Source organism: Anolis sagrei, chromosome 1, assembly GCF_037176765.1.
Source record: "Anolis sagrei isolate rAnoSag1 chromosome 1, rAnoSag1.mat, whole genome shotgun sequence".
NCBI classification, from domain to species: Eukaryota; Metazoa; Chordata; class Lepidosauria; order Squamata; family Dactyloidae; genus Anolis; species Anolis sagrei.
Window position 1 is genome coordinate 28,675,424 of NC_090021.1, and position 16,865 is coordinate 28,692,288.

At 36.2% G+C, this 16,865-nt stretch overlaps 1 protein-coding gene across 2 annotated transcripts in view; it reads right to left on the reverse strand.

Annotated features, from left to right (window-relative positions):
• Positions 1-16,865, reverse strand: part of PPM1B (protein phosphatase, Mg2+/Mn2+ dependent 1B) — a 55,225-nt gene that overhangs the window by 17,279 nt on the left and 21,081 nt on the right. For both annotated transcript variants that reach the window (XM_060754389.2, XM_060754388.2), the window contains exons 2-4: positions 11,109-11,249; positions 8,113-8,981; positions 6,942-7,059 (exon numbers count right to left, since the gene is read on the reverse strand). In XM_060754389.2, the coding sequence (XP_060610372.1) occupies positions 6,942-7,059; positions 8,113-8,958 (964 nt within the window). In that variant the 5' untranslated portion in view covers positions 8,959-8,981; positions 11,109-11,249. The remainder of the gene's footprint in view (positions 1-6,941; positions 7,060-8,112; positions 8,982-11,108; positions 11,250-16,865) is intronic.

Genomic DNA, 16,865 nt, shown 5'->3' on the forward strand with positions numbered 1-16,865 from the left:
AGAAGGTTAGAATAATGGTTTAATTAGAGTTGGACAGACTTAAATTACAGTTTTATGTAAATATTCAAAAACATTTTACTTACTGATGTATCAATTAATGTAATTTTATTGATATCAATTTTATTTTGAAATTTACCAGTAACTGCTGCATTTGTTACCCTCGGCTTATATGCGAGTCAATACATTTTCCCAGTTTTTTCTGGTAAAATTAGGTGCCTCGGCTTATATTTGGGTCGGCTTATACTCGAGTATATATGGTAATAGAAGGAAAGAAACATTCAGAATAAAACATTATCTTCCCTTCCCTTCTATGCATAAGAAGTCATTTTGGAAGTTCTTACATGCACTCTTTGTTTCCCCAGCAAGATAAAAAAATTGATACAGCTATACTTTTTCCAAGTCTTTCCATGTGGTTTTTCTATGCAATAGTAATAAAATAACCCACAATCATTTTTGCCTTTTAGTATTATTTTCAACTGTGTTAGAAACCATTTCCACATCGCCAATCAAAACAATATGCTTATGGAGAACCAACACAAAATGTAATTTACAGATAGGTACCTGAACAGTTTGCAGAATAAAATATCTCTAACAAGCCAATGGGAAGCAATGTTGGGTGAGACTTTACCACAAAGAATTAAAAACAACTACATCTATAAAGAAACGTATCAGCTAAACTCATCCTTAGTATTTGATTACTGTATGTACTTCAGCTAAGTCTGTTTCAAAAATGAGAAAGATTAGAAACCAAGTAAGTCAAAATTCATCTGACTTAGCCTGGCTTAACGAATCCACTTCATTTTATATATTATTGATCTTATCTATTAAATAGCAACTTTCCTTAGCAATTGACTGAACCATAAGGCAATTTACATAATAGATTGTACAGTGTAAGGCTTTGCTAATTATAGCAACTTAACTCTGTCACAGATAACAAAAACATTCACCTTTTTAGTTTAAAAAAACATATCCGAATGCTACAAGTAACTTGCTGGCGGTACAAAACATATTCTAATCTCCTCTATCTTAATGTCACCTCAACAAACAAAACAGACGATGAAGCAGCACATGACAACTATAATCCTCCTGTGCCCCTCAGGGTGTCTGAACGCCAAAACCATAAGTAACTTAAAAATTAGATATACCGCAGAAGAAATAAAGTTCTTCTTAAGTTACAATTGTAATTTAAACTACTTCACTGCTTGGAAAAAGAATTAATTAAAAGTATTGTGTTAAGGGAGAAAACACCCTAAAGCAGTGGTTCTCAACCTATGAGTCCCCAGATGTTTTGGCCTTCAACTCCCAGCAATCTTAAAAGCTGGTAAACTGGCTGGAATTTCTGGGAGTTGTAGGCCAAAACACCTGGGGACCCACAGGTTGAGAACCACTGCCCTAAAGGCACCAGATCCAATCCAATCTTGGAAGCTAAATAGAGTTAGCCCTGGTTAGTGCTTGTATGGAAGACCACCAATAATACCAGGTGCTGAATGTTATATTTCAGAGGAAAGAACTGTCAAACAACCTCTGAGTATTCGTCATCCAAGAAAACCTTACAAAATGTTCCCATTATGCTGACAGGTGACTTGAAAGCACATGCACACAATGAACTCTGGACTTCGTCTATCTTTCCCCACCCTTAAAAAAGGTATTGCCAGCAATAATCCATAACTAGTTTTCGGACAACACATAGAATGTGTGCTTCCTTGATGTCATTTAGGGTTGTTTTTTTTTCTTAAAATATATAATCATAAAATTTCCAAGGATATTTTAAGAAAAAGAAAAACTGGGACACATATGACATGTCTCCTCTTAGAAGTCAACAAGAATATATTTTCATTCTAATATATATGAGAGATGGATAAATTCCTGTTGCTCTGGACTTCACGCTTTACTCGGTGCTCTCCCATTTCTCTGTTTAAAGAAAATTATTTTCACTGCATTTTCAAATCTCCCCTTGTATGTGCCACTTAATTATACCATACTATATACATGAGTATAAGTTGCGTTTTTCAGCCCCCTTTTTAAGGCTGAAAAAGCCCCCCTAGGCTTATACTTGAGTCAAAATTATTTATTATTTTTCTGGATTATTATTATTATTATTACATTTATGATTTAACTCTATTTCAGTGATTCTCAACCTGTGGGTCCGCAGGGGTTTTGGCCTACAACTCCCAGAAATCCCAGCCAGTTTATCAGCTGTTAGGATTTCTGGAAGTTGAAGGTCAAAACATCTGGAGACCCACAGGTTGAGAACCACTCTTTTATTTTTATTTATTTATTTATATTATTATTATTATTATTATTATTATTTCATTCATTATTTTACTCTATTATTATTATTACTATTACATTTATTATTTTACTCTATTATTATTGGAAGAATATGTAAGCACATTTACATTGAAGAAGGTTAGAATAATGGTTTAATTAGAGTTGGACAGTCTTATCTTAAATTACAGTTTTATGTAAATATTCAAAAACATTGAACCTACTGATGCCTCAATTAATGTAATTTCATTGGTATCTATTTTTATTTTGGAATTTACCAGTAGCTACTGCATTTCCCACCTTCGGCTTATATTTGAGTCAATATGTTTTCCAAGTTTTTTGTGGTAAAATGATGTGCTTCGGCTTATATTCAGGTTGGTTTATACTCAAGTATATACGGTAATTCTCCCATCACAAATTATCTGTAGCACTGGCCATAGTTTTATCAGTATCTATTAATATATTTAATGGTAAGGACAAAGATTAAAAGGTTCACATGTTGTTAAAACTATTGTAAGTGTACGCACATTGCGTCTAGGTCTAAATGGCCCAAGGACAACATCCTGTGGGATCATATCTGGAATACCAGCTGAGTTCAACAAGAAATGGCACTAGGCAGAAGAGGAAGCATCACAAAAAGCAAGTAAACAGGAGGGTCTATGGACTCTTGGAAGCTGGGGTTATGGATCAAAGAGGTTTTGATACATAGTTTTTAAATTAATTCAAAACTTTACTATGATGTTTCTGCTTTGGATTCGGTCAAAACTTCCATCATAGCCTGGAAACTTAAAGTGCAAACTCATAAGAGAATAGAAGATAAAGGTTAAAAAGGAGAGAATGCTTCTGAAACATAGCCATACAGCCCAAAAAACTTACAGTAACCCAGTGATTCTGGCCATGAAAGCCTTCGACAACACAAAGGTTAAACAATTTATCTGAAATAGGCAGCAGCACTGAATCAAAAAACAGTTTCATCTCACCTCAAATACAAATTATTATGTGCTACTCTCTACATTATATAACCACATTGCTCTGTAAAATAACTAACAGAACGATTAATCATTTTGTTTTGAAATAGAAGGGCAGTGGTTTTCTGTTACAATCAGAGCTCGTTTGCATGTATTAATTTTCAGTAAAAAAAAATAAAAAGTCATCTAGTCTTGAAATAGATAATACAGTCAGGCCCTTAGCATTTGCAAGTTTCGCTTCAGCAGATCCAACAATATGTTCTCTAGGTCCACCGTCTATGGTCAATTTCCACTATAGAGTTGTTTTAGAGAATCTAGAGATTCCTAGACAAAACGCTTATTTGAGCATTTGTAATTCTATGGTCAGCTTCTGACAGACCAATTGTCTCACAAAACCAAACTATTCTATTCTTGACAGGGAAAATCTGCTTGCACCACAGCACCTAAACTAGCAAATACATGTTATTTTGTACTCAATGACAATTCAGAAAGAAAGCATTAGAATCTAAATATATCACTAGATCGGGTGATGCTATGGATAATATCACAGTGAATTTCTAAGTGTTAGATTGAAAGAAAATATTTAAGCAGACCAAATCTAAATGTTTACTACATTATGGTTTTTGGATAACAGTGCAACAGTTAAAAAAACAGTACAAGACACTGAAAATCTTAAGTGTAGATAAAACATTTACATTGACTGTTCACAAACAAAACAAGGGCTTTTGATTTCAGGGTGCATTCCAGGGACCACACAGTTATTCTTTGATGTACGAGAAAAAGTAAAATCAAGAAGTCCTGTACGCCAGATCTGAAAAATTCAGAGAGAAACCATGCCACATTACAGGAAACCACCAGCCTATTCTTTTGAGTAGATAGACAAGACATAATTTTCTGACCTGATCCAGGCTGTCATTATTCTTTCAGCTCGCCCTCTTTCTAGTCAATAGTTTCTCCAAGAAAACCAGATGATTACTCAACTTGATCCTAAACATGACTCGTTAGTCCCAACCTTAGCTTACTATGTGGTAACTCAAGATACCCTTTTCATCTTACATCTCAGTCATAATGAAATGCTTTGTGTTCTGTGAGAAATTCAACCACTAACCTAGAGTAAAGGAACTACTACTAGATTACAAAATGTGTCACATATTAAACTGAAAAACAATCAATCAACCAAATATTTTGGCCTATCTGATGAATCCTTTTCCTCCCTCACATAGAGTATATCATTATTATGAAATATACTTCCTGGGGAAGTAAATTTATCCTTATCTTTTTTATGTCTACAGAAATTTGATGACATGCAACCCTCTTGAGATAGCAGCAGAAATGGGATGTGACCCAGTACAGGGGAAAGCTCTAGAAATATGCAGCTCAGATGGAGGAGCTCCATCTGTTCTTGTTCACCAATCAACCTTTGTAGAAAATGCCAATTACAAACTCACAGAGACTCAGCTTGACTCCTGGAAATAATTTTTGACTTTTCTTCAGCCTTTTTCTGGTATGTTTCCCTGGCTTATTATTGACATTCTCAGTCTCTGACCATGGATGGTTAATGACCAATGCTGGCTGAAGCTTATTCCTCTATTCCATGCTATATATACTCATGTACTGTACAAGACAACCTCATGTATAAGTCAAGGGAAGATTGGTGGACTAAAGCCTATAATACAACTTGGGGGGACATAGCAAAAGATGTAAAGGACCAAACAAAGGCAAAAAGATGCTGAAGTATTAGCAGTGATTACTGCCTTTAACTTTATAGCTTTGTCTGATTTTAACTCAGAAAAGTGGACAAATAATTAGTAGACCCTTGGTATCTGTTGAAGTTTAGTTCCAGGATCCTTGTGGATAACAATCCCATGGATGCCCATACAATGACTGTACACAAATGTCTTAATCAAACCTTTCAAAGCCCAAATACTCTTTGCTAGAGTAACTGCATAAATAGTGGAACTGTTCTTTGGTGAGATCAACAGCATAAACACTGCCTGCACTACTACAATCCATTAATTCATTATCTGATACTGATTCATCTTTGTCTTTGTGGATGCAGTCATTTTCAATGGCATCCACAGCATAGCTAATGCCAAATTTCAGGAAGAACACTTTTGGTAGAACTGAATCCCAAGTGTCCTTTCTACCAATTTCCCGACCAAATCAATGGTTTCATCTGATTTTCTTTTTTCATTCACCAGAACACATCATTGTTTCCATATATTGTGCAGACAGTCCTTCAAATGTTTGTTAAGACAAACATGCAATAGCGGGAGTATTGCTGTTAGGACACCTGGAATCACTGCTAACATTGTTGCCATTTTCTTTGCTTTATCCTTGATATTTAGAGTGGCATGTTCACAGAACATAACCCTCACCAACAACAATGGGCGTGATCTTATCCTTGACTGGATCGCTTTCCCCAAACATCAGGAAGCTATAGTTTAGTGACCAAGGCTTGGATGGCCAGGTATGACGGCCCCCAAGTGTAATATACATAACTGAATACTGAAATCAGAATTGTCCATGTCAAAGCATTTCCAATTTCTATGTAGCATTATGAAAGCGGGACAGTGAAGCTAACTGACAGGAAAAAATCAATGTGATGCTAAAGATGTCAAAATAGATGTCAAAATGAGAAATGTGTCCAAAAACAGATCAAGTATGAACTATTCCTAGAAGAAAAAATAACCAAACGGAGGCTTTCGTGACACACTATGTGACATCCCTCATTTGAAAAGATAATGCCTGCTAAAGTGGAAGACAGTAGGAAGAAATTAAGTCTCCATTACAAGTGCAAAGACTCATTCAAGGAAGCCGCAGCCTCTGAGTCTGGAAAAGCTTAGTAGGGCTGTTAAACATAGCATGACGTGGAGATATCTCCTAACGTATTTGACAGCAACTAACAAGAAACTATGCAAATTTTTCAAACGAATGGCTTTGTACAGTTAACTCAGAACTGGGTGGTTGTGACACACTCTTCCAGCAATATCATTTTCTATTTGGTAAATATCTATTAAGGACAATCAAGTTTATACAAGCACACAGTAGTCAATTTGCCAGAAACTTGTCAGTACTTTGAAATCATGGGAAGAGGAAATGCACCCCCAAATTTGTATTTTTTCATCTCCTCCATGCTGAAATGCTTATTAATTAAAGGATCAGAGACCTGAGACTCCAAAACATGCTGCAGAGAAACATATTCCCTTTGTCATGGCTTTGACAATAGTATCTTAACATTTCTAAAACAATTCACATAGAACAAAACATTACTGCAGATGCTACCTTAGCAAATGATATAAACTGTTTGATATCAATTGTTCAAAGAGTTGAATGATTAATATAAGCAACTTTAACTCCTCTTCAAGAATGTTTATGAAGTTCATAATGGATGAGCTAATAAAGGTAAGTTTAAAATATACACACCTTGGCCTATAAAATGTACCTTTATACAAGACACTGATCTGTGCTAAACAATCTGTGAAAGTCCCAAGAGATAATCAATTACATCAGGTTGCTGTTTGGATTTTGTAATTCAGAATCATTGCTATAGAAAAAAGAGTGTTATTCTCATCTGTTGCTATGCTCTGTGTGGATTTCAGCTAAAGGTACTTCAGTCAGTTTTGGGAGCTGTGAGGTAAAAGCCACCAAAACAACAATAAATTAAATAAAATAAAAAATACAGGATAGAATAGCAGTTCTTACCTTCGACCCGTGATTCCAAATGCTTATCCAATTCTGCATCTCTTTTCACTGCCTCATCTGAGACCTTAGGAGCATTTGAAAAGCAAACTAGAACAATACTCATGTTATCACGGCTTCCCTATATTTTGGAAGGAAGAATAGTACATATTTGAGGTTTAGCATTCACAATCCCAAATCACATACTTATCCACTCTTCCATATATGAAAAATTGTGTACCATTGATTTGTTAGGTATTTCTTATTCTCTGTTTTTTTTAAAAAAATTTGATGGTCCACAATATACTTGAATTCATAATATATAATGCATTAATTTTTTTAATAAATTGTCATTAAGAAAAAGCTCTGTTTAAATGTATATATATACACACAGACACATATATATATGAATGATTTTTAAAACATCATTTTAGAAATTGAACAAAAATTGTTGCACAACGCTTAACATTTTAGCAATCAAATTTGCCTCCATTCAGCTTTTGAACACTGAGATACTGTAGAAAAGCCAACCGAGTCATTTAACATTCCATCAAAATATACATTTCAATAACAAAATGTTTTCAGTTCTCATCTCACAAGCTCAAACAAACAGAACTAGCCTGTGAATGGATAGAAGATTGAACACACACTCATTTTACATCATTTTTCATATACTATAGCAATTCAAATGTAAGTTTTTCTTTTGAAAGCAATACATTCACTTGAAAAAGGAATTTGAGATGTTTCCCAGCACATGAAAAAGAAGATAACACAGGTTTAACAGCAAGAACTATCGATTTTAGGGCTTTTAAACAATGAAAATCAAAATACAACTAGTTTTTTGTAATTCTTCAGTCAGAAAGAGAAATGAAATTATTATTCCTTTCTGAAAGATATAACATTTTGCTGTTTTAATTATTCTGCTTCCAAATAAAGACAAAGGATAACTTCCATGATTAAGGTTTGGAATGCACATAATTCTAGCCGGATGCATAAGAAGCACTTAGACCAGGTGAATTCCTAGAAAGTTCAGTTATATCAATTTGCAGAGTTATCCTTTTTTTGAGTTTTAACAGAAACTGTTAGCGATACAGAAAAACTGAGCATCAATTTAACATTATTTTAGATTAATCTTTGTTAGGTATAAGGAATTGTTTATGCTTCCTTTTGGGGGAACAAAAAAGGAGTTACCTACCTTGTGTAAACAAGTATCCACAACCCAATTGCACACTTTTTCCAGATCATCTGATACTTCAAGCCTAGACTTAACAAATTCACAGAGCTCCTCGTTGCTCATTACATCCCAGATTCCATCACAAGCCAAGACAATAAATTCATCCTCTTCTGCTCTTACAATTTCATAAACCTCAGGTTCCGGAGAAACAAGTTGCTCTGTAGGACCTTTGCCATCCACACATTTGTAGTCATAGTCCCCCAGAGCACGGGAAACGGCTAATGAGCCATTAACACGCTGAATCATCACACTCCCACCTGCATTCTGGATTCTCTCCTTCTCCCTTGGATTACAAGGCTTGTGATCCTGTGTTGAAAAGCAGACTTGTCCATTCCTATACAGAACAGCACGCGAGTCTCCACAGTTGATAAAGTAAATGTGCTCAGGTGAAATCATAACTCCCACTGCTGTTGAGCCACTCCGGTCCATGCCATTTCTGAGGTCTGAAAAATTGCGCATGTATTCATCAATTTTCAAAAAGCCAGTTCTGATTCCACTCTTTACATTTTCCACTGAAGGTTCGAGAGTAGAGCTGGGCTGTTCTGTTCCCCTGAAGTCTTCATTGCTAGTGATGTGTTCTAATAAGTGGTTTGAGCAGTAATTCGCCACACGAGATCCTGCATGACCATCATAAACAGCAAAAAAGGACCAGTCCTCCAAACCATGAGGAATTCCTACAACAGCTGTGTGAGCATCTTCCATTTCCACTCTCCATCCTTGCATACTGCTTAGGCCATAACGCAGGCCATTTCCTGCCCCGTGGGCATTATGTTTTTCAGTTTTTGGTTTATCCAAAAATGCACCCATGTTTGCTTGATTTGCAAAGAAATCTGCAAGACAAAATTTGATGATGAATACAAAATGCAGCAATCGCAAATCATACAAATAACTACTTGAATAGCTAAACAAACAGTAACTCCAAGACAGTCAAAATTATGGACTCATTTAGTCTTCTATGACAATTCTACCAAAAGTCTTGAAATATGTAGTGTTTCATTAATAAATGACTAAACTATGTAGAAACCTATCTGTCAGGTGGTAGGCAGATAATTATATGATGTTCTTCGTGTGGCATACTCCTTCCACATAAGAAGCTAACAGTCCTATATTTTCCCTGCACCAGGCTAATGTGAGTGGTCCCCCCTCTCTCAGATGGACTATTCTACAGTATTCTATGTATAGTAAAGGTAAAGGTTTCCCCTTGACATTAAGTCTAGTCAAGTGCATATCGGGGGCGTGCGTGTGCTCATCTCAATTTCTAAGCCGAAGAGCCAGCGTTGTCCATAGACACCTCTTAGGTCATGTGGTTGGCACGACTGCATGGAGCACCGTTACCTTCCCACCAAAGAGGAACCAATTAATCTACTCACATCTGCATGTTTTAGAACTGCTAGATTGGCAGAAGCTGGGGCTAACAAAAGGAGCTCACCCCATCCCACGGATTCAAACTGCTGACCTTCCGGTCAACAAGTTCTACAGCTTAGCAGTTTAACCCACTGCACCACCGTGGCCCATTTAAAATATGTATAGCTACAAATAATATGCAGATGCATGACTCTGGACATTGAATGAAACTAGACTAAAATGCTAATCATAGTGTAAAACAGAAAGTCCAAGTATAATTTTACCACATAGAAGTTTGCAAAATTTCTCTTCAGAGCAGGCAAGAACAAGGAAAAATGCAACATGTCCATTGCAACATACTTTTAACTATGTTTACGCTCATTTTTAAACTGAATTTTTCTTTGCTGGTAGATCAACATAGACTATACAAATATAAATCAGAAAATAAGAACTCCAAACATATAATCAACCAAAGAAAAGCTGCAAAACAACTGAATCATTTAATGTTAATGGAACCAGACAAATAAAAAAATCTGGAGCTAACAAAAAACAGAACTACAGCACTGGTACCCAAGCACAATAGTAAAGACAGAGGGAACTACAACTGAGAAGCCTCCTTCCCTTGCTGATATATAATATTGAGATTTTAAAGTAAGCTTCTCTTTTAAGTCATGGGCAATCTTTTACAACAAGCTTACAAATATTTGAGCCTCGAGCCCTTCTGGGTTATCTTTAAGTGCAACCATGGCTTTACGTTAATCCAGTGCAAGTAATATCTGCTGGTTAAGGCACATCTACAAGTTTAGTGGCTGTTAACCAAACTATTGCAGATCAACACAAGCTTAAAATAGGTAGCATCTTTTTTTATGAAGCAATGAGGGACAGTAAAATTGGGACAATCCTCCATGCAACTCAATACTCCATGGGTATAGTACTATTATTCTATATTAAGATGCAGACTGCTTTTAACTGAAGCTTTTGTAAGAAAGACACAATTGTTCAACTCTAAAATATCTTGCAAATACGTTTAATAAATGCTTCATATATATGTCCCAGAGTTATTTATGTGCTAAATTCATATTCTTTAATTTGACTTTTGACTTTATTACTTTTATAAATGGTCAGCTGTGAACTAGCAACAATGGGTCAATTCACATACAAACACAAACGATGATTTGGTGCTATGGGAATTAACCCCATGGTGCATGCTGCCAACTTCAGCTTTTAGGAACAAGATTTGTACTGCACAGGCAAAATACACAAGCCAAAGCAAGAAACATTTTTTGTAAAAAAACAAAAACAAAAAACCTGAGGCAACCATTAGAGATTTTTTGGCTATGACAATATCTCAAGAGCAATGTTGGTGAACACTGGAGTAACAGAAACAGAATACCACAATGACCTCAATGTAATTGCCTTGGAAAGAAGGCTCACAAATACAGTGGAGAATGTGTTATTTAAAGAATGGAGAATGTGGTATATAAAGAAACAGGAAAACCTTATTAACACCATATTAACACAAAAATAGTATGTTAATTCGTATTATTTCAACACTTATGCAACCATCAGTTATAATTTTTATTTAACTTAGCCCATACAAAATAAGTATTTACCTGTCAGTTACACTTCTATCAGTTTTGCACAGATCTCAAACTTTAGGGTTTACATTCCTTCAGCCAATAGGTACAGAATAGGTTTTGTCAGAAAGCCTTCAGATAATGCAGGATTCAACATTTGCTTTGACTTGGAATCTCCTAAGAAAAAAGTAGTAGTAATTAGTGCTTCAGATTATACAAAAGATTAAAAATGCTATAATATTTCCCTATTCTACACCGATCAATTACTATTATTATAGTTCATTTCACTCAAACAAACACACTTAAACATAAAAATCATTTCTCCATTTAAGTCACAGTTAGCATTATGCTGAAACATTTGATTAACAAAAATTATACTTGCTCAGTAAACTAAGAAATTACAGGGCACTTTGGTTTTGCAATATATCTTAAAACTCCCTTTAAACATTTCTTAATATGTACTAAAACATCACAGGTATGGAACTTTACTAAATGTTAAGAACCACAGGCAGTCTTTGAAATTTTTGTACACGTCAAAGAATTCATGCCTATTCTGTTGCGGCTCATGATGGATTTCAGGAGGCTATTTTCTCACTCTCTGGCTAAGCAGTACTACAGTACATATTACAGTCAAAATCCAACATTGTGTAAAATCCCCTTTTCACGTAATTAAAATCACACACATACTGATCTCTCCCAACCCCCCCACCACCACCCAAGTATCCTCTAGCCCACCACTGCAGATCCAAGGAGAGACTGAGAAGGTTGTAGGAGCTGAAAAAAATGGTTGTGAAACCATCACTTCTCCATTTTACTATAGCAAATTAAGGAATACCTTTAACAATTATGTCAAAAATAATTGACACTATTATTTCCCTTCAGGGAGATAGGATGGTATACAAAGTTTTATTATTGTATTATATTTCATGAGTTGAGAGCTGTTTTGGTAATTCAAAGCTACACACTAGTTTGTGCAGCTTGTGTGAATCCAGCATATGAGAAAGAGAACATAGGAAGATTTCTGAGGACAGTGTTAAAAAGCGAGGCAATAGCGACGAGGAATTGTAGGATATAATTCTGAAAAATGGATACTAATATCAGATAAATTAGTAACTTTCCTGAACATCAGTTTCCAGAACACTAGAAAGTCATTTTCCTTCAAACTCCTCCCCAGACCATATTTTTTCCAAATACATCCTGAATTCACATATGAACATCCATTGTCAAATCTAATCATCTCCAGCTCATCCCTTGTTTGGGTATCAGCCAGCACGTCAACGACTTAAATCAAGAAATAGTTTTCTAAGATCTACAGAGACACTCGCTGGAACACCCCAGCAAGCAAGAGTCCAAAAGTCAAACCCAGAACCTCAATCAATGGCTGATACCAAATGAGACTCTCCCCCCTGGGCACACAGAAAACTGGGTGACTTGGAAGGCGCTGAACAGACTGCGCTCTGGCACCACGATGCAGAGCCAATCTTAAGAAATGGGGCTACAAAGTGGAATCCACGAAATGCGAGTGTGGAGAAGAGCAAACCACTGACCACCTGCTGCAATGCAACCTGAGCCCTGCCACATGCACAATGGAGGACCTTCTTGCGGCAATACCAGAGGCACTCCAAGTGGCCAGCTACTGCTCCAAGGACATTTAATCAACTACCAAGCTTGCAAACTTTGTGTTTTGCCTATCTGTTTGTTTGTTTGTTTTGTTAAAAATGTAATACAACTGTCTGGTTGCTCCTGACACGATAAATAAATCATGCTGCTTCATTCGGATAAAATTCTGGCATAAAGGTATTCAAGTATGATCTCCATATTTGCAGAACCAATATATGCAGATTCACTTGTTCACAGTTTCACTTATTCATTCATGGTGTCCTGTACAAGCTCTGCCCTCTTCTTGGTACCTCCATTGTTTCTTCCACTGAAAATAATAGGTTCACTATTATCTATCGTTTCACATATCCACATGAAATCCTTGAAAGCATTTCCCATGGGCATGAGGGTCATAATATAGTCATACTAAATCCTTACAAACAGTTTTATCATCAAATTTCGAGAATAAAATTAATGATCAGGAATGAATTAATCCAATTCTCTTTAATGGGATTTGGCAAAATTCACTCTCCAGCTACTTGGATTTTGACAAGGAAACAGCTGGCAGATAAATCAATTTAAGAATCTAAAAAGAGGCTTAAGGAAAACCAACTCAGACAGATGTGGGGTTTGTCTTTTCTTTCTGCCTTTATCTCTCTTCCCAGTATGAATTAATTCTAAAGCCCAGACCAGTAGTTAGTTTTACTTAGAGAATCACTATGAAGGGATGGTGCTTGGTACATAAGAGCAACTACCACAGTTACTATTTCCTTAGCATATCATAGACATTTTGAAATCTGTTACTAAGGAAAGACAGACAACACTTCTTCAAGGACTCAATTTAGTGTACATTTACTGATCCCAATTCAAGTACTTGTGCTAATTGAAGGAGAATTGCATGCTTCAATATCTGACATTCACAATAGTGGGTGAAACACTATAAAAATGTTCTCAGACTATTTTGCTTACTGTGGTGCCAGGAAAACTAGGTTCAGGTTCAATCACAATATTTTAAACATCAAGTTTCCCTCCCATGGAAAAACAGTCTTTTGGTAACTGCAGGTACAATATTTCCCAAATGTCAAAGTGTAAAAGGCAAAAAATCAAAGGGTGGTCATAGCACCACACAATACTTCTCAATGCTGCACAATATAGGTCAGCTCTAAACAGGAATCAGAAGAAGTAAGCCCTTCTAACTCAGTTCAGACGAGCGCCAACTTGAATCATGATCACAATGTCATTACAGAAAAAAATTAATGTGCTTTCATTTTTATGTGTGCAAAATCACACAAATATTAGTTAATTAGCTATACTCCAGTATGCAAGAATGTGGGATCCCAATGAGAGGTTGTACACGTAAACCAAAGAACAAGTCCCAGTTTAAGGCAAAGTACATGTTAAATTTCCCCTAGCCAGTGTCTTAACTCTAGAAAATTGTTGAAAGCCTTTTATAGACGAGCACCCTCCATTTATTCAGCAATTTATGTTTGCCTGAGTGGGAAGTAATCTTTTCCCTTATTCCCAAAACTTAAACTGGGGGTGGTATTCTGTCCTTCACCTCACTCACCAGAGGAGCCGAAGTTTTTCTATGCTCCCTGCAAATGATGCTCCTAGACCAAACAACTGCCTTTTTATTCTCTCCAAAAGCTTCTAGAATCTGCATCCTTAGGTATCCCTGGCAACAGCAGTCAGCCAGCATAATATCCCATGGCACTGGCCAACTTGGCTGAGCAATAAAATACATGATAGGTTCTTTCCTACTAAGGCTTCTCCTCAATTTTTGGGATTTGGAATTAGCAGTTGGAGAAGGAAAATAAAAGAGACAGTTTCTGCATATCTGGTATGGTAAAAGTAGAGTGTTCTCTCATTTTTCATTGGGTCTCAAAACTAATTGAAAGCATTAAAATCCAATAAATGCAGTCCCCAAGTTACGAACAAGGTAAGTTCTGCATATTTGTTCTTAAGTTGAATTAGTATGTCAGTAGGAAGAGGTATATTTTAAAGTGTAACTCCAGTCAAATATATATATACGCGTGAGCGCGCACACGTTAGCTTTGGACAGCATGGGGAAGTTTTGATACCACTGGTATTTATTTATTTATTTGTTTGCTATACTTGTAGGCCGTTTCTCAGCCTAGCCGGCGACTCAACGCGGTTTACAACAACTTATAACAAACAACCTGCTGTTCTGCTGTCTGTGCCCCTGTTCAGAAGATTCCACCTCACTTTCTGTCTCTGTGACAACTAGATTTTGAAAACTGTGGCTTATTGTGGAAACAAGGATTGCTGATAAAGCTCCAGTGGAGACATATTTTCCCTATGATAACAATTCCAGGAGTGAATTTCCCTCCCGAGAGGTAGATTTCTCTCACTTCCTGTTGTCTCACCTCTGTTCTTAACTATGTTTGTAAGTCAGATGTTTGTAACTCAGGGACTGCCTGTATGTTGAAAGACAACATGTCAAATAGTGGGAATACAATCAATTTTTAGTTCATAAAACCCACATTTATTTCTTTTACATATACATCCTAATTTCTTCAGTGTGAGACCCAAAGGATAACCAAATATAAAGTGTTCTGTCTAACAAGCTATGTTGGTCATATGAGTGAAATTCACACAAGATACCAAACTGGATGGGTTTAAATGGCACAGATAAAACATGGTGAATGGGACTATCAAAATGAAGTCCTCTGAAGTTACTTTTGGTGGTGGTACTGGTTATTCTTTATACCTTCCAAGGTGTCCACTCTAGCTCCATAAGGAATCCATAATGAAAAACACTATACCCCACAATGTATTGTCGAAGGCTTTCATGGCCGGAATCACTGTGTTGTTGTCGGTTTTTCCGGGCTATATGGCCAGGTTCTGGAGGCAATTTTTCTCCTAACGTTTCGCCTGCATCTATGGCAAGCATCCTCAGAGGTAGTGAGGTCTGTTGGAACTAGGAAAAATGGGTTTATATATCTGGTCATTCCACAGATATATAAACCCATTTTTCCTACTTCCAACAGACCTCACTGCCTCTGAGGATGCTTGCCATAGATGCAGGCGAAACGTCAGGAGAAAAATTGCCTCCAGAACATGGCCATATAGCCCGGAAAAACCTACAACAACCCACTATACCCCACACTTTAAAATATTGTCAGTTACAAATCTTTATCACAACACTGACCTCTACATTATCCATGCTACATTATGAACATAATATAACTACTACTTATTATAATCAAATCTTGTAATACATTATTAATGTCATAAGGTTCCATTATGGGGAAGAAATAGAGTAAGACATGAATAACGTAAAATGTGAATGATTATATATGAGGAAAATGCTCAGTGATTGTCTAAAAGAAGGGCACAGTCTTTGACAGATCAAGATGCATATTTGGAAATTCAATTAAGAAAAAAAATCTTGTTTACAGATCAAATTACAGATTAGTCATATATTGGTCTACTTATCAATTCTTTGGCAAGAATCTTCCAAAATGAACAGATTTGGGTTAAAAAGAATAGTCATCTAACGTAACAAGAAATTGGGATGACCGTAATAAGATCAAGATGTAAATGCAAGTGGACAGAAATAAAAGGTTCTGGAAGCGGTAACAATTTAAAGTAACTATTTCTCTAAGAGTATCATGCAAATATATAACAACTGGGATGACCATAATAAGATCAAGATGTAAATAACAAGTGGACAGGAATAAAAGGTTCTGGAAGCAGTAACAATTTAGAGTAACTATTTCTCTAAGGGTATCATGCAAATATGTAACAATACCCAAGAGGCTTCTTATTGAAAGCAGATCAGTTGCCCTGATCACCACCAGTCATGCTTCCAGGTGAGCCATGCTGTCCAATGTGGATAAATACATAGGAAGGGTCATTACTCAGTGCTACAAAACTTGTTTTGAAAGTCTAACCAAAGAAAAGGGTCCCACTGCAAAGTTCAGAAACACCCATCTATAGTAGTGAAGAACTACTAAAATAGCAAACCCCACTGGTACAATATATTCATACAAAGAAAATTAAACTGTCTTAAGAGGAGTTTCAAATGTCAAATGGCTTTGTACAAATTAGACACGGATTTATCAATGCAACAGTTTTTAATCAATGAAATAAAGAACATGTTGATCTTCTGCATTCAGATTGGGGATATGCACAGCGGCAGGAGGTGAGGATATTGGAGCAGAAGTCCAC